Source organism: Jaculus jaculus, chromosome 7 (genome assembly GCF_020740685.1).
Source record: "Jaculus jaculus isolate mJacJac1 chromosome 7, mJacJac1.mat.Y.cur, whole genome shotgun sequence".
Taxonomy (NCBI): Eukaryota; Metazoa; Chordata; class Mammalia; order Rodentia; family Dipodidae; genus Jaculus; species Jaculus jaculus.
In genome coordinates, this window is record NC_059108.1 from 25,387,893 (window position 1) to 25,407,191 (window position 19,299).

Consider the following 19,299-nt stretch of genomic DNA (forward strand, 5'->3'; position numbering starts at 1 on the left):
GCATGCAGTACTACTTATGAAGTTGGTGCACCCATGTTTGATGTATAGATATTTAGAACTATAATATCCTCTTGATGGATTTTCTTTTTCTAAATTTTTTTGTTTTATTTTTTATTTATTTATTTGAGAGCAACAGACAGACAGAAAGAGGAAGATAGGTAGAGAATGGGTGTGCCAGGGCCTCAAGCCACTGCAAATGAACTCCAGATGCATGCGCCCCCTTGTGCATCTGGCTAACGTGGGACCTGGGGAATCGAGCCTCGAACTGGGGTCCTTAGGCTTCATAGGCGAGCGCTTAACTGCTAAGCCATCTCTCCAGCCCTTGATGGATTTTCTTAATCAGCATGAAATGAATTTTTTCAGTGACATCTGCTTATGTTCTAGCTCCATTTGCTTGGTATGCCCTTTCCTGGCTTTTCCACCTAAGATGTCATCTTGTCTTCTATAATGAGGTGTTTTTCTTGATGATAGCAAACAGATGGATTTTGCCTTATATATAATCCATCTGCTAGCCTGTTTCTTTTGACTAAGCTTACTTCTATTCAGTTATTACTGAAAGGTGTACATTAATTCCTGTCATTTGGTTGACTGTACAGTGTTTCTGTTTTATTTCCCTTTTGCTTAGCTGTTATTTAAATGTGGTTTATGATTTTCTGTGTCCTCATGGATGTGTTTGTCTTTCTCTTCAGTGTAAAGGGTTTTTTCAAGAATCTTTCCTTTTTCTTTCCAAGGTAGGGTTTTGCTCTAGCTCAGGCTAATCTGGAATTCACTATGTAGTCTTAGGAGGGCCTTGAATTCATGGTGAGCCTTCTACTTCTGCCTCCCCAGTGCTGGGATTAAAGGCATGTGCCACCATGCCCACCAATAAGAAACTTTTATAAACTTGGCTTACTGGTCATGTATTCTTCTAGACTGTTTTTACTGTGGATAGTTTTTCGTTCTCCTTCGCTATGACCATCTTTTCATGTTATCAGACATATTTATCTCTGCTGCTATGAAATACCAGTAACTAAATAAGTTCTTTACCAGTTCATTTCTGTGTATACATGTGACTGGTCTTTTCATTTTTCTCATGTCCTAGAGAAAAGAAGTCCTTAATAGGAAGGTATTCTAATTTCTCAGTCTATTATAGCTGGCACTATTTGGGTCCTGAACAAGTTATTTGTTCTACTCTAGGTCATAAAGATATCTAATATTTTCTCCTACACTAATACAAGAATCAGCTTTTTTTCTGATTTTTATTCATATGAAATTGGCTTTGGTTATTATGTGAGGTAAGAATTAATCATCATGTTTTCTACATGGATAACCCATTTTCTGGCACTATGTCTAAGAGTCTATTACTGCCCCAGTGATGTGCATGGCCTCTTTGGCAGGGAAACTAAGTGTTCTAGAATACATGGCATAATGCCCCACATTAAAAGCTATATCCTGGGCTGGACAGATGGTTTAGTGGTTAAGGCATTTGCCTGTAAGGGCAAAGGACCCAGGTTCAATTCCCCAGGGCCCACGTAAGCCAGATGCACAAGGGGCACATGTGTCTGGAGTTCGTTTGCAGTGGCTAGAGGTCCTGGCATGCCCATTCTCTCTGTCTCTCTCTCTCTCTCTCTGCTTGCAAATTAAAAAAAATTAAAAAGCTATATCCCTTAAAATGCCAATAGTGTATCTATTAAACAGTGGCTACCTTCAACTACTGCCTTTTTATTTTAACTGAATTTTTTTCATTTCTTCAGATTCTATCTTTATATTTGCCTGGCTTTTAATTTATTTATATTTTAATCTTATTTGAGAAAGAAAGTGGCAGAGAGAGAAAAAGTGTGCACACCAGAGCATCCAGCCACTGCAAAAGAACTCCAGATGAATGTGCTACTTTGTGCATCTGGCTTATGTGGACCTGGGGAATTGAACCTAGGTCCTTTGGCTTTGCAGGCAGACACCTTAAATGCTAAGCCATCAATCCAGCCCCACAGCTTAATTTTTAATGCATTATTAAACATTTTATTCCACCCACTTGATAACTCTAGCACAAGAAGTCCTTGGAGGCCTAACTGCTGTGTTGTTTCTGTTCACTCGCTCATGGTCATTTACTTTCTTTTGTGTTTGTTGACTTTTCAGCTATGAATTCATATTTTATACCCCATGGGTCTCAGCTGGGATTGTTTTTCCTCTGTAAAAGTCTGTCTTTGCTTCTGCTAGGAGCTTGGAGGGGCACCTGAGGATGAGGAAGAGCCCATAGCTTCCTTCCAGGGCTGCAGCCCAAGGTCAGAGGCTCGGGCTCAGTTCACTCGTCTTTTCATGGCCATATGTCCCTAGGTCACTCTGACTTTTGTGTTTGCTTGCTGTTGCTATTAATATTCAAGCAAAATGTTCCTCTTAGCTCTACTATTTTGATGGGAATATGGGTCCATCCATATTTCCCTTATGTTCTTGAAAGCTCAATGACTCTGAAAGGAATGATAGCCATGGGTTATCTGGGCTCCATTTCTAGGGCATGGAAGGGGCACTTGAGAGCAATCAGCCAACGTGCTAGCTTTCTTTTTATACTCCTGCTGTTGGGCTACAGAGGGCACAGACAGCATGTCCCTGTCCCCTACTAGAGGTGGACAGATTCATATGGACAAAAGTCAAGCCTCAGTCTAGCAATAACTCCAAGAAACTTTTTTCTCTTTGGTTCTTGTATTTATTTTCCAAAAGATTAATAATTTTATTTTATTTATTCACAAGAGAGAGAATGAGGGAGGAAGAGGGAAGGAGGGAAGGAGGGAGGGACAGAGACAGAATAAACAGGTATGCCAGGGCCTCTAGCTACTGCCAACAAACTCCGTATGCATATGCCAACCTGTGCACCTGGCTTTACATGGGTACTGGGGAATCAAACCAGGGTCCTTAGGCTTTGTAGGTAGTTGCCTTAACTGCTGAGCCATCTCTCCAGCCTCCAGATTCATATTTTGAAAAGAACCACATACTATTTGATTCCATGTATATGAATTGGCCAGACCAGACAAATTCATAAAATAGATCAGTGGTTGCCTAGGGCTCAGAGTGGGGAAAGGTGGAGGCGGGGGTGATTGTAATGAGTATGTTGTTTGTACAATAATGAAAATGTTTTGAAATTATATTGTTCTGATTCTTGCACAACTCTGAATATACTAGAAACCATCAAATTCTGTGTTTTAGTATGTTTGTGTGTGTAGGCTAGAGATGAATATCAGATCTCTTTCCCAATCACATCTTAGTTTTTATTTTTAAATTTTGGTTTTTCAAGGTAGGGTTTCATTCCAGCCCAGGCTGACCTGGAATTCACTATGGAGTCTCAGGGTGGCCTCGAACTCACGGCAACCCTCCTACCTCTGCCTCCTGAGTGCTGGCATTAAAGGTGTGTGCCACCATGCCTGGCTCTATTTATTTTTTGAGAATGGGTCTCTGACCAAACCTGGAGCTCCCTAATTCACTTAGACTAGCTAGTCAGCAAGCCCTAAGAATCCTCCTATGTCTGCCACCCCAGTGCTGGAATTACAGGTATGTGCTGCCATGCCCCACTTTTATGTGGGTGCTAGGGATCTGATTCTGGTCCTCAAGTTTTTGCACCAAGCACTTTATGGATTGAGCCATCCCTCCAAATTCCATACATTAGAAGTGTGAATTTGGGGGCTGGAGAGATAGCTTAGTGGTTAAGGTGTTTGCCTGCAAAGCCAAAGGATCCCAGTTTGATTCTCTAGGACCCACGTAAGCTAGATGCACAAGGGGGTGCATGCGCCTGGAGTTCATTTGCAGTGACTAGAGGCCCTGGCACACCCATTTTTTCCTCTCTCTCTCTCAAATAAATAAATAAATAAAAAATATTTTTTAAAAAGTGTGAATTTGGGCTGGAGAGATGGCTTAGCAGTTAAGGTGTTTGCCTGCAAAGGCAAAGGATCCAGGTTTGATTCCCCAGGACCCACATAAGTCAGATGCACTAAGTGGCACATGTATCTGGAGTTCATATGCAATGGCTGGAGGTCCTGGCGTGCCCATTATCTCTCTCTCTCTGTCAAATAAATAAAAATGTTATAAAGGTGATTTTATGATACCCTATAGAGCTCTTAAGTAATGAAATGATCCTAATTTTATGTAATTGATATTATGTAGCTCATATTATTTATTAATATAAAACACTTGTTCAAAAATGCACAAAAACATAAACTTAGTTTAATGAACGGTCACACAGCAAACACACATTTAACTGGGTGGTTAAAAACATTGCCTGCAAACCAGCAATCTTTCTCTGTACCCTTCTTCCAATCTCATGACTACCCACAGGCATGTCTTCCTCTTCCTTAGTGATGGTGATGTGATAAATCCTCTTTGTTGACTGTAAGTGGCAATAATCTTCTAGTCCATGGCTTGCCTTTGAACTCTCTTAGTGGTATGTTTTGATGAACAGGTGCTCATCATTTTACCACAGATAGAGGAATGTACCTTTTTACAGTTATCACATTTTTTGCATCCTTTCCCTAACAATAGGAACATTTTCATTGACCACTTAAATACCATTATTGATTATACATCCTTTAATCAGAACCAGATTTTAAAAAGTTTTTTAATTTAATAGTTATTTTTTTGAGGTAGGGTCTCACTTTAGCTCAGATTGATTTGGAATTCTCTATGTAGTCTCAGGGTGGTCTCAAACTCACGGTGATCCTCCTACCTCTGCCTCCCGAGTGCTGGGATTAAAGGCATGCACCACCACGCCCGGCGATTTAATAATTTTTAAAGATGTGGTGGATGTTTTTTTTTCCCCCGGACTGAAAACAATTACTAATTGAACAAAATAAAGCAAATTCTGGACACAGAAAATCAAGACATCCACATTTCAAGAGACCTTTATATTTCTTGATTGTTCAGGGTAATAAAATCATTGTTATTTTCAAGGACATTTCCATTTACTGAGGATCCAAACAATCACAGAACTACTGTTTTTAAAAATAATATTATATGGCATTAATATTAACTTATGTACTTGTAAGATCTCCTGAAGATCATATTACATTCAAAATATTTATCTTGATGTTCAGATAACCAGATTTTAGGACTAGTCAGTCACTTATGGTGGATGGAATGATCCGTGTTTAGTCAGGCTATTCAAGTAAACAGAACATTTTCATCCTCTAATCAACCTGGGCAAACATATACAGATCCTCATCATTTGGCCCTAGATCCATCTGCATTAAGAAACTTTGGTTTCGGTATGGAATACTATTGCTATTTGCTGTTTCATATAAATTTAATTTATAAATCTGTATATAATTTACTGTGTTAAAATGGAATTCTAGTGCAATAATTAATCAGCACCTTCCATAGCACCTTACATATGACACTCTAGTTTATAAGCTGATTAAATGTGGGAATTTTTTAAAAAAGAATATCCTCTATCTGTTTACCCAACAATTTCCATCACCTGATCTTTAAACTTCACTATTTAGCCATTCTTCTTAGCACCAAAGCCAGCCTCAGTACAGTACTTGTAAATACTTACTTTCTCTCCTTTCAGGTTCACTTTGTTCAAGACTATAAACTTCAGAAGGAGTCAACTGCCACTGTAAGAGGGTATAAATACTTAATTTATATGCATAAAAGGAATTAATAAATAGCATTTTAGTACTATGCTTTACAATATAAAAGTAGCTTAAAAAGTGCAAGAAAAAGGAGTATGTCCATGTCCACAAAGGCCTAATAATGTTACCTTGAAGGGCCTCGCCTGGTCCAGCTTCTGGAATCAGAATCAAAACTCTTAGAGAAGGAGGGAACCTTAAAGATCCTTGTTCTGGAGCAATAAAGTGGAAAACTAGGAAAGTGTACTGGCTCACATCAGGCTACAGTAATAGAGGCAGTGATAGAATGTCCACTACCATGCAATTTCTTCTGTATCTGTCTACACAGTCTCCTCAGTCTTGCACTAGCAGCAAAAGCTCAGAAATTATAGAATTAAAAAAAAATGTGACTGAGGCTTTTGGTCACTTAGATGCTCAAATTACCATCAAAAAAGAGATGACTTACAAGGGGTGAGAAATTACAAAGGGACCCAGGTTTGATTCCCTAGAACCCACGTAAGCCAGATGCACAAGGTGGCGTATGTATTTGGAGTTTGTTTTCAGTGGCTGGTGGCCCTGGTGTGCCTATTCTCACTTTCTCTTTCAAATAAAAAAGTAAACAAAAAAATATGTTTTTTTAAAGGCATGTTTTAAACACACTAAACCACTACAGCCTATTAATTTAGGCAAAAAAGCAAAAATCAGTAACTGAATGTGTATTTCAAAATACTCATATAAAGGCTTTTTATAACTATAAAATCAGAAATCTAGGTAAAGAAAGAAAAAATCTAGGTATTTAACAACAGAGGAATGGTTAAGTAAGGTGTATAAAATGGAATATTGTTTAATAAAAAATATTTTTTGATGGGGGCTAGAAAGATGTTTAGTGGTTTAAGGCACTTGCTTACAAAGCCTGACAGCCTGGTTTTGATTCCTCAGTACCCATGTAGAACTACATGCACTAGGTGGTACATGCATCTGGAGTTTGTTTGCAGTGACAGAAAGCCCTGGTGTGCCTGTTCTCTCTCTCTTTGCCTCCCTCCCTTCCTAAGTGCTGCTTGCAAATAAATAAATACAATTTTAAAAAGTATCTGAGGATTTTTCACATCAGAAAATACAGTAATATGTAACCAGTGATATCTCTGAGCTTTGGGAATAGACATTATTTTTTATTTTTCTTGGTCTTCTCTAGTGAGCAAATACTGCTTTCATAACATATTCATGTTATACATGTATGTACATAGTATCTGCACTTTCCAGGTACCCTTGCTGCAAACTGCTGTATGTAATAGGAATGTAAAACTAAAAGTTTTAAATAGTTCTTTATATACCTTTTCTTCTATATATATATTTTTTATTTATTTAATTTATTTGAGAGAGAAAGAGGCAAATAGAAAGAGAGAATGGGCATGCCAGGGCCTCTAGCCACAGCAAACGAACTCCAGAAGCCTGTGCCCCCTTGTGCATCTGGCTTACATGGGTCTTGAGGAATCAAACCAGGGTCCTTAGGCTTCATAGGCAAATGCTTTAACTGCTCAGCCATTTCCCCAACTCCTTTATATACTTTTTCTACCTGTTGCAATTCTAGTATATAAATGTTACATCAAATGCCAAGATTAAATCATTAGATTACATAAAAAGAATAAGTGATTCTGGACAATGTTTTCTTTTTCAAATTTTTTTTTTTAGCTGGGCATGGTGGTGCATGCCTTTAATCCCAGCACTCACAAGGCAGAGGTAGGAGGATCACCATGAGTTCAAGGCCACCCTGAGACTACATAGTGAATTCCAGGTCAGCCTGAGCTAGAGTGAGACCATACCTCGAAAAACCAAACATTTTTTTCTTTTGCTTATTTTATTTATTTGAGAGATAAAGAGAATGGGAGGAGGAGATTGAGAGAATGGGTGTACCAGGGCCTTCAGCCACTGTAAACTAACTCCAGATGCATGCACCACCTTGTGCATTTGGCTTATGTGGCTCCTGGGAAATCGAACCTGGGTCCTTTGGCTTTGCAGGCAAGCACCTTAATCGCTAAAGCCACCCCTCCAGCCTGGACAATATTTATTTTTCCTTTTCTTTTTTTTTTCAAGGTAGGGTTTCAGGCTGATCTGGAATTCACAATGTTGTCTCAGGTGGCCTTGAACTCATGATGATCCTCCTACCTCTGCCTCCTGAGTGCTGGGATTAAAGGCATATACCACCACACCTGGCTTTGGACAATATTTTCTATGTAGAACATTGTTGGGACAAACAGTAAACCTTGGTTGGAATCTGTGGATTAACTGCAGTAATATATCAATTTTAATTACTTGATTTTTATGGTTTCATTGGGTATTTGGAATCATGTCAACAACTTCTGGGGAATAATTTCTTTGTAGAGTTGTTGTAATTTTTCTATATGGTTGAGAATGCTTCAGAGTAAGAAGTTCTTTTTGTATGTATGCATATGCTGTGCGTGTGCAAGCAGACCACAGGTAAACATCAGGTATTTTCCTCAAGTGCTCTCCACCCTACTTTGTTTTTTCTTTTGAAGTAGGATCTCATTGCAGCCCAGGCTGACCTGGAGCTTACTCTGTAACCCTAGGCTGGCCTTGAACCCACAGTGATCCTCCTACTTCTGCTTTCAAAGTGCTGGGTCTAAAGGCATGTGCCACCACACTCAGCTATTCACTTTACTTTTTGAGTCAGGGTCCCTTACTGAACCTGGCACTCACTGATTCAGCTAGACTAGCTGGCCAGTAAGCCCCAGAGATCCCCCTGTGTCTACGTCCCCAGTACTGGGATTACAGGTTCATTCCACCATGCCTGGCTTTTACATGGGCATAAGGGATCTGAACTAAGGCCCTTATGCTTGCATAGCAAGCACTTTCCTAGCCTCACTCCCGTGAAGTTCTACTTTTTTTTTTTTTAATTTTTTTTCTTTGTTTATTTATTTGAGAGCGACAGACACAGAGAGAAAGACAGATAGAGGGAGAGAGAGAGAGAATGGGCGCGCCAGGGCTTCCAGCCTCTGCAAACGAACTCCAGACGTGTGCGCCCCCTTGTACATCTGGCTAACGTGGGACCTGGGGAACTGAACCCCTCGAACCGGGGTCCTTAGGCTTCACAGGCAAGCGCTTAACCGCTAAGCCATCTCTCCAGCCCAAGTTCTACTTTTTAAGAACCTAAGTCATAGGGCTGGGGAGATAGCTGAGCCTTTAAAGTGCTCACCACGTGACCAAGAGAACCTGAATTTGGACCCGCAAACATATAAATTTCTGGTGTGGTAGCAAGTGTGCACAATCCCAGTACTCAGGGGTGAAGACAGGTGGATCCCCAAGACAAGCTGGCTAGCTAGGCTAGATGAATCAGTGAGCTCGCGACTCAGTGAGTGATACAGTCTTAATAAATAAGGTGGAGAGTGATTGAAGACGTCACCTGATGTTGACCTTTGGCCTTCACACACACGTGCGCACAAGAAAAAACCAAAAACCCATACTAAGTGAGGTAACCCAGGCCCAGAAAGCCAAGCGCCACATGTTCTCTCTCATATGTGGATCCTAGCTACAGATGACTGGGCTTCTACATGAGAATGAAAATACTTAGTAGCAGAGGCCAGTAAGGTAAAAAGGAGACATCAAGGGTAGAGAAAGGAAGGGAGGAGGATACTTAATAGGTTGATATTGTATATATGTAATTACAATGATTGTAATGGGGAGGTAATATGATGGAGAATGGAATTTCAAATGGGAAAGTGTGGGGGTGGGGAGGGAGGGAATTACCATGGGATATATTTTATAATCATGGAAAATGTTAATAAAAATTAAAAAAAAAAAGAAAGAAAAAACCAAAAACCAAAACCTAAGTAGTCAATAAGCATGTTAAAGTTTTGAGTTTTCCATGAATTACCTAAGTCCTTTAAAAAAACAGTAAGTATAAGATTATTATTTTTTTCCCCTATTTTTTCTGTGTCTCCTTGTGTTTTGGATACACTTTTTTTTTGTTGTTTGTTTTTTCGAGGTAGGGTCTCACTCTAGCCCAGGCTGATCTGGAATTCACTATGGAGTCTCAGAGTGGCCTCGAACTCACAGTGATCCTCCTACCTCTGCCTCCCGAGTGCTGGGATTAAAGGCATGTGCCACCACGCCCGGCTTGGATACACTTTGACCTTTGAGGAAATGTTTTATTGTGCATTCATGCTGGAAATTTCCTTGGAGCATATATTCTCCATGGGAATGTGTGTATGGTTGCTTTTTCTTTCTTGGTTACCTTTTTGGTAAAGTTGCCAATAATCTTAATTAGCTTCACCATATGCACCCCTCCAAACTACAAGGGATTGTACTGGAGGTGGGTTACAGTATTTCTGTTATTAGCCACCAGATGGCACCACAGGGCCCAATGGCTCACAAGGTCAGTGCAGAGATGTTAAATTCTAAAGTAGGCATCCTTTGGATGAACATTTATGTTGGGTAAGGTCTTGTACCAGAAATAAACTCAATAACAGTGATCTGCTTACAGCTTTTAAAAGGGTGAAATCACCAATTTATCATATATATCAGCTCACCAAACAAAAATAACAGGAAGTATACTTTGAAACAAAGTGTATCAACTTACTGTAAATTTGCTAACACCTTCAAGCTCCCCAAACTTCATATAAGAGATGTCTGCCTTCTTTTTTCCAACATCTACATCCCCTGCATAGATCTGCTTTATGCCTGCACCTTTAATTAAAGGCACACATTCATCACATGGGCACTTTGTCACAAAAATCATGCTTCTTTCTTCTGGTTTTATTTCTTGACACCTACAAAAAATATTATAAAAGCAGTTTCTGGAAGGGCAAGTAATTTAAGAGGAATCTTTAAACCTTAAAGCTGAGCTATTTGCAAAACAGATTTGTAATATCAGAAATATGATCAAGACTTATTCTTCCTGAATTAGGCACTGTTCAAATTATGTAAAAGCATGACAATTATTTTAACAAATTCATGTACTGATTCTAAGCCATTGACAAGATATTTAGTATCATATTACAAAGTTACTGAAAAAAGACAGGAGAGAGTAAGGAGAGAGAAGAGAGCATGACATAAGGGATTAAGACAGAGAATGGGACAGAGAAATAAAAAAGAAAAAAAAAGGGCTGGAGAGATGGCATAGTGATTAAGGCACTTGCCCATGAAGACTAACGACCCAGATTTGACTCCCCAGTACTCACATAAGCCAGATACACAAGGTGGTGCATGCATCTGGAGTTTGTTTGCATTGGCTAGAGGCCCTGGTGGGTCAGTCTCCCCGTGCCCCCTACCCCCCGGCCTCTTTCTCTTGCTGTCTTTCAAATAAATAAACAAATAAAAATTAAAAAATTAAAAGAAAACACATTGTTCACTATAATACTGGAAACTGTGGCTCAAACTCCTTGAGAGCTAGGTAACTGTGTCTGATTAGCCACTAAACCACCATGGTAGCCAAAAGTCTTAGCCCTAACTGGGAATTATAGCAGTAAATGCTTTCTTTTTCTCTTTTCTTGTCTTCTTCTTCTTCTTTTTTTTTCTTTTTTGAGGTAGGGTTTCATTCTAGCCCAGGCTGACCTGGAATTCACTATGTAGTCTCAGGTGGCCTCGAACTCAGTGATCCTCCTACCTCTGCCTCCCACGTGCGGGGATTAAAGGCGTGTGCCACCACATCCTGCAATAAATGCTTTCTTAATGAAACAATTATGGGTTACATGTCTCTTAACCCTTTCCTAGTGTAACTGTTAAACAGATGTCTGGATATGACATATTCATACCTCTCTATAGAATACAGCAAGTAAACCTGTAATGAAGAAGATGGAAAAATAGTATGTTTCGGGTAGAACTTTTGCATGCTGAGGTGAGTTTTGGATAAGGATAGCTCTCATGTGAGGCTACAGGGATTGGGATTCCAGGTTCTGTGGCTTGCAATGTTCTCAGACAGAGGTTTTCAATTTTCCACTGTTCACATCCATCTTCCTAGTTGAGATTCACTTATGTTCACCTGCATTAGGACAACAGAATTCTCTGCAACTAGTCTATTACCTGAAGTATCTACAGAGTCGGTCCATGTTAATGCCATTCCATTTCTCCACAGCCTACCAAGCAGAGTCTAAACTCAAAGTTCTTTTTTATCTGCCCCAGCCTATTCTCAGAGCTGAATGTACCCCATGTCTACATTCTAATAGAATCTGCATGTTCCTAAGCCTACCTGTGCTTTCCTTCTTTCCAGATGGCTGCTCATGTTGAAAGCAAGAGTAGCTAGTTGTCCCTTTAAGGGACATCTCTGCCACAATTCCAGCAATCTTCCTAAGTTCAGCTCAAATGTGGCCTCTTCCCTACAGATCCCCTGTCCACAGAAGCCCAGATGCCCACAGACTGTGTGTTTGCCTACCCCACAGAATCTCTCACATGAGGTGGATACCAACTTCAACACATGGGGTTAAACTGAAATGTCCCTCACAGGCTCCTGTGTTTGAACAGTTGGTCCCTACCTGGTGGTGCTGTTTTGGAAGGTTGTGGGACCTTGAGAAGGTAGAGTTTCATGGGAGTAAGAGGATGGGGGGGGGGCGCTTGAGGATTTATAGCCCAGCCCCACTTCCTGCACGCTCTCCCCTTCTTGACCAGCCACCTTGCCCTCCCGCTGCCACGCCGCCTCCACTATGATGGACAATATCCCTTCAAGCCATAGTCTAGAACTCCCCCAGCACCTTACTCAGTTGTAGATGTTGAGACCTGTTTGTGAATACATCCTAAATTAACCTTAGGAGAAGGGAATGTCACATGTAATCTCTACCAAGAGGTCTTTAAAGCACTAGTTCATAATCAAGTCTGTACTTTGTAAATATAAACAAGATGTGTGTGCTCTGAAGTTAGAAAGCAAAAGAGATATTACATCCTTAAGGATAATTTCAAATAGTTTCAAATTGGAGAACTCAGAAAGAAAAATAAAGACTTGTTCAAGAAATTGGAAAACTAGAGAATCTGTGACATTAGCTCAAGTCCAGCAGAACAAAGCTTTACATTATATCTCTAGAAAGATATTTCTCAGAGCTTAGCAAGGAAACAAATGACAATAAAAGAAAACTAATTTCAACTAACTTTTGCTAAAATTTAAAGAAACGTACACTAACAAATATTTCATACCTAAATGTCAAGGCATTCTGTTCTGCATGTATGATGTATCTGAATTTCCGTATTTCTCTGTCTTTATGCTTGTCATCCATGTGTGGGAAGTCGGCATACTCAGAGCCAACAGGAAAGGCGTTGTAACCACAGCCTATGAAGTACATGGCACCAGTTCCATCACAGCTTCTCTGCAAAAGTCAGCAGACCAACCATGCTGAGTTTTAGTATCCTGAAAAGGCACTCTGCAGTGTTTTAAGCTTGCCATCATGCTTAAGATAATGAAGAGTCATTCCATTTCTACAATAGACTGAGCCACTAAAAACCACACACTATCAGATCTGTATTTGTAACTATCAGTGTCAGATATGTCTTTGTAAAGCATAACTCTGCAGGAAGACCATGCCACTAGGTTATGATCTTAGGGCTGCCTTTGGTTTTAGCAGAAAATCTTATCTTCTTTAGCTCACAAATTGTTTTTCTTGATTCAGACATTTCTCTCCAAGCAGATTATAAATTCCTGGAGAATAGAAATATTTGATACTTTTTCCTGCCCTTTGAAGTGCACATTATAAGATTGTTATAACAGGTACTTAGGTGACTGTTGCAGTCCGGTTCGCATTGCTGGTAGAAATCACCCAACCAAGAGCAGCTTCTGGGAAAAAGAGATTTATTTTGGCTTACAGGCTCGAGGGGAAGCTCCACGATGGCAGGGAAAAACGATGGCATGAGCAGAGGGTGGACATCACCCCCTGGCCAACGTAAGGTGGAACACAGCAACAGGAGGGTGTGCCAAACACTGGCATGGGGAAACTGGCTATAAAGCCCATAAGCCCGCCCCCAACAATACACTCCCTCCAGGAGGCATTAATTCCCAAATATCCATCAGCTGGGAACCTAGCATTCAGAACACCTAAGTTTATGAGGGACACCTGAATCAAACCACCACAGTGACTATTACCATCTTATACTCTGTGCTGTGCAGCTGATTAATAAGTCAGAAAAGTTAAAAGTATTTTGAACTGTTCCTGATGTTGGGCTAAAGTTGTGCTATTGTGATTTAGCTGGCAAATAAAAACTGCACATGCCTTTAATCTCCAACATATTTAAAAAACTTTTTATCCAATATTTATTGAGTTCCTGTTATATGTACATATATGCACAGAAATTCTTCAGTAGCTCCTAATTCTCTTGATTAACAGCACATTAATTACTAATATGGATGCCAATTATTAGATTGACATTTACCAATATTTATAATCTCATTCAATTTCAGTGTACTATAAGTACTCAAGTGGTGACATTAACAAGCTTATTACTGTCTAGCTTAATAAGTCATTGCGTTATTGTGAGCCAACAAAAGCTATCAAATATTATCTCATTAGTCAATTATTTTTGACTATTTGACAGATTTCTAAAAGCAACGCTGAGGTTTTTTTTTTTTTATTTCTTTGTGTGTATAATCTGCTTGTGCTGGGGGATCAAACTTAGGACCTTGCAAATATTAAGCCAACATTCTAACCCTGAACCTATTTCTCCAGCCCAATATGTACTGTTTCATTTGCTCAATCCTTAAAGCAACCTAGAGAATAGTTCTATTGTCTCTGTTTTATGTATATGAAAACTGAGACCAAAAGAGATTAAGTAATGGTCAAGGTCAGCCAGCTAGCAAATAACATAGCTTAACCAAAACCCAGGGTGCTCGAGTCCACAGCTACACCCCTTTTTGCAAGCCTTTAACACTCACTATAGACACATGGACTTATGTTCTCCCCAAAGTAATACAGCACCACACATTATATCAAAAGATTGCTGAGCATTAACAGAAACACAAATGCCAGTTCCAACCACAGGCTAGGCCCGTGTGAAATACTAGGTACATACATAGCAGCCCCAAGTTCCTGCCATTGTGAACCTTACAGTGTAAACAGAAGTCACACAGGAATTGTATAGAGCATTAAGATAGCTTTTGGCAGAGGAACCTATTCCACAGGAGTTACCAGGAAGGGTAGAGAGGAATCAAGAGGGATTTTGAAGGTGGACTCCAGAGCAGTAGACAAGTGACTATATTTCAGAGTACCAGGTAGTAAGATGGGGTCCACTATTGTAAGAGCACGCTGATTTATTGACTAGGTGAAACTTATAAAACTGAAGGAAACAGTCAAATTACTTGCTGTAAAGTCAACTCTGGCCAAACTCAACTCATATTTCAGTCAGCTCTATAGTTACCAAACATCTTTTAATCCCCTGTCATTTTTTTTTTTTCTCCCTGAAGTAGGGGTCTTGCTGTAGCCCAGGCTGACCTGGAATTCACTATGTAGTCTCAGGGGGCCCTCAAACTCAAGGCAATCCTCCTACCTCTGCCTCCTGAGTGCTGGGATTAAAGGCGTGCGCCACCACACCTGGCTCCCCTGTCTTAACTGATCACCATAACTCTATCTCTTTTCATTAATCAATATCCCCATTTTCTATCTTGCCCACTTCTTTTCATAAAGAGAATGAAATCAAATCTTTTTTTTTTTTTCACTTAAAACAGTCTTGGATTGCACTGTCTAATACAATAGCCACTGGTCACATGTGATGAGTCTAAACTGAGAAGTATTTCAAGTGTAAAACACATACAGGATTTTGAGGCCTAACACAAAAATGAATGTTTTCTAGTAATTTTTGTATTGATTATATACTGAAAATACTTTTAGATATTTGAGATTAAAATATATTAATTTTAACCAACACACAAAACATCAAAATTAATATTTATGGTATGCACACATGCACTGTGCAATGCTTAAATCATATTTAAGCTAACTCTTAAAACATCTACTGTTTGTGATGAAAATACTCACTCTTTTGAAATGTATAGTATATTGTCATTATCTACAGTCACTTTATTGTGCACACTTTGAACTTTTCACTGCATCTGACAGTAACTTAGTCCTCATGATCCATCTCTCTCCATCCCTCCCTTACCCCACTCTCATCAGTCTCTGGTAATCATCATTACACCCTCAACTTTTAGGAGACCAACTTTTTTTTTTTTTAATTACATGTATGAGTGAGATCATGCAGTGCTTGTTCTCTGCCTGGCTTATTTCACTTAACATAATGATCTCTAGTTCCATCCACACAGTTGCAAATGACAGGGTTTCACTTTTCAATGGCTGAACAGTACCCCACTATGCATACACACCACACTTTAATATGTTTTTAAACTCCATTTGCCTATTTCTTTTCTTTACTTATTTACCTTAAATTACATACCTGACTTTTCAGTGTAGCAGTAATACAAAAATATTAATCCCAACCAGGCAATAAAGTGCAATGCATTGTCAGGTGCAGTGGTGTGGAAGCTACTCAGAATACTACTCAGAGGTGGAAGGACCATGTAGTGGTTTGAACTAGGTGCCCCTCCTAAACTCATGTGCTCTGAGTGCTTGATACCCAACTGATAGCAATTTGGGAATTAACACCTCCTGGAGGGAGTGTACTGTTGGGGGCGGGCTTATGGGTGTTATAGCCAGCTTCCCCTTGCCAATGTTTGACACACTCTCCTGTTGCTGTTGTCCACCTGATACTGGCCAGGAGGTGATGTCCAGCCTCTGCTCATGCTACATTTTACCCTGCCATCATGGAGCTTCCCCTCGAATCTGTAAGCCAAACTAAACCCTTCCCTCACACAGGCTGCTTTTGGTCGGGTGCTTTGATCCAGCAATGTGAAGCTGACTACAACAAACTGCCTGAGCTTAGGAGTTCGGAGCCAATCTGGAACACTGTGAGACAGGTCGCAAAAATCAAAACAAAACAAAATGCAATGCCTTGAAGACTGAACTATGTTTGAACCATACCCAGATTAAATATTTAAAGAATTATTTTCATACTTACAGAATTCCCTTCTGCCCAAATGACAGCTCCAACTCCTGTTTTATGATCCTCTGAAATACACAGGACATTTACCTCAGTAAAAAAAAAAAAAAAAAAAAAAAAAAAATCGATGATCTGTAAGCTTCAGAAATACATTTTCCCCAAATAATAAAAATACATTGACTGCCACATTCTTCATGTGTAGCGGTGGTCTTTCTTGCCCTTACTCACTATGGGGCAGTCTCAAGATTAAACACTTTCAGGTATGGAATATGGGAATAAGTAAGCAGGCAAGATTCCCAACCCCTTGCCTCCAGCCACACACTAAATGGGCAGTGATCACAGTCAGGTTACTTCAAGCTGTAACTATCCCTGAGAACTGAGGATAGCCTTGGTTTCTATAACTACTTCTGATAGATGATGAAATTGAATCAGAAAGAGGAAAACAACAACAAAAAAGCTTCCGAGCTAGTGGACTTAATGGTAAAACCAAGTTAGTTTTTTTTCCTAGTATTTTACAAACTCTAGTCATGAAAAGTGAATTGAAATGTTCTTGCTAAGATGAGTAGTTAAAATTTCAGATACAGGACTGGGTGTGGAGGCACATGCCTTTAATCCAAGCATTTGGGAGGCCAAGGATTGCTGTATTGTTTCCCCCCCCTCAACCCCGAGGTAGGGTCTCACTCTAGCCCAGGCTGACCTGGAGTTCACTATGTAGTCTCAGAGTGACCTTGAACTCATGGTGATCCTCTTACCTCTGCCTCCTGAGTGCTGGGATAAAAGGTGTGTGCCACCACGCCTGGCCTCACTGTGAGTTTGAAGTCAGCCTGGGACTACATAGTGAACTGCAGGTTAGCCTGGGCTAGAGCAAGACAAAAAAATTTTCAAATACAGACAAATCTCTATGTATTTAGCTGTCTATCTAAAGCAACATGATTTAAATAAAAATGTCCTTTCCTTGACCTCCCTGGTTTGCCCAGGGGAAAAGGAATGTTGAGTCAGTGACATCCTGCACACTTCTAAATCAAATGGCAAAGTTGTAATTTCCCTGAAGAGTCAAAATCTTTGCAAGAAGTAAAAGTAAAGCTGTTCTTAAATTCATTAATCGAGGATTAAGAAGATGACTCAGTGGTTAAAGGCACTTGGCTGCAAAGTTTGCCACCCTGCGTTCAATTCCCCAGCTATTTGCTGAGTGCCAACTAGTGAGCCTGACTTCAGCCTGAGGAAATACATGGTAACCATAATTCTCGTGCAACTCACAAGTGGGTATGGCAGGAAGTCAGGGACCAGGACCCACACAGGAGCTGTGCTCTGAGGAGGTGGATGTAATACCAAGGGTACAGTACAGACAGGGATTGGTTTCTGGAGATTTTGAGGTCAACAAAATATTCTTCCTTCCTATACTTTTAGAGTTTAACACAATGGGGAAAGTATAAATCAATAGTTTTATGCTCATTTTGAAGGCAACTGGCAGAAATTATAAACACAAGATTATAATTACCTGCAAACCCCAAACCTTTACTATAAGTAAAGCTGAGCGTGTATAAATCAGAAGCAAAAAAAAAAAAAAAAAAGACAAACTAAAGCATATCCTTCACCAATTTTTTATATGGTATTTTTAGTCTGGGGACAGACTGAACCTTGTCAGAAAGGAAAACGTTTTTACATTAGTGTGTAGCTTTGTGACCTAGTAAGGGTTAGCTACACCAAGGGAACAGTCTTCACTGTTTTTTTTCCCCCCCACTTAGGGCCTTATGGTTGTTGTTTTGAGACAGGATCTCATTGTGTAGTCTAGACTGGTTTTGAACTCATGATCTTCCTGTCTCAACCTCTTGAGTACTAATGATTACAAGCACGCATATGCTGTGTGTTAGCATCTCACAAATTGCTCTCCAGTCTGGTGATTCTTTGGGTTTCCTCTGCACCACTTAAGAGGAAAGACCAACTTATGACCACTGAGCCAATTCCCAAGGCTCTTTGATGCCCAACAGCCAGAGGAGAACTCTAGAATGTTGTTCTTCAACCCTGGCCTATTTTTAAAATATTTTATGTATTTGCAAGGAGAGAAAGGGGAGAGAGAGAAAGGGGGGAGAGAGAGAGGGAGAGACAGAGAGACATAAAGGGAAAAAGAAAGTGAAAGTAAGTAAGTATGGGAACACCATGGCCTCTTGCCACTGCAAATGAACTCCAGATCCATGTGACACTTTGTGCATCTGGCTTTACATGGAGATTGGGGAAACAAACCTGGGCTAGCACTGAAAATGAACTCCAGACACATGAACTACCTAGTGCCTCTGGCTTTACATGGATACTGGAGAATCAAATCCAAGTCCTTGGGCTTTGAGGCAAGCACCTTAACCGCTGAGCCATCTATCCAGTCCCCTATCATGTATATCTTGAACTTGTAATCTTCCTACCGTGACCTCCAGAGTGCTAGTATTATAGGTGTAAGCCACCAAGTTTGGTGTCTTCATTATAAACTAGGGAGAAAAGTTGTGAAAGCAAACCAAATAACATGAAATTAAGTTTCAGTAGTTGGAAATACTGTATCAGAGAGATGTCCACCTGGCCCACATGGCCAGATGGTCTCCAATGCTAAACAAGGTATGAATGTAAGTTACCTTGCTTAGTGCCCAACACATAGATTCTGAAGGTGGGTCTGGAGTCCCTTATCTGAATTCTTTGTATCAAAAAAAAATTTTTTTTTAATACTTTGATGAATTTGTGTTGTGTGGCCAAACCTGACCCAATT

General features: G+C 40.0%; 1 protein-coding gene across 2 annotated transcripts in view; it reads right to left on the bottom strand.

Annotated features, from left to right (window-relative positions):
- The window catches only part of Cdadc1 (cytidine and dCMP deaminase domain containing 1), a 40,599-nt gene that overhangs the window by 6,371 nt on the left and 14,929 nt on the right, over window positions 1-19,299 (bottom strand). For both annotated transcript variants that reach the window (XM_045154972.1, XM_045154973.1), the window contains 4 exons: window positions 16,569-16,618; window positions 12,708-12,877; window positions 10,165-10,354; window positions 5,516-5,576 (listed from right to left, as the gene is read on the bottom strand). In XM_045154972.1, coding sequence (XP_045010907.1) covers window positions 5,516-5,576; window positions 10,165-10,354; window positions 12,708-12,877; window positions 16,569-16,618 — 471 coding nt within the window. The remainder of the gene's footprint in view (window positions 1-5,515; window positions 5,577-10,164; window positions 10,355-12,707; window positions 12,878-16,568; window positions 16,619-19,299) is intronic.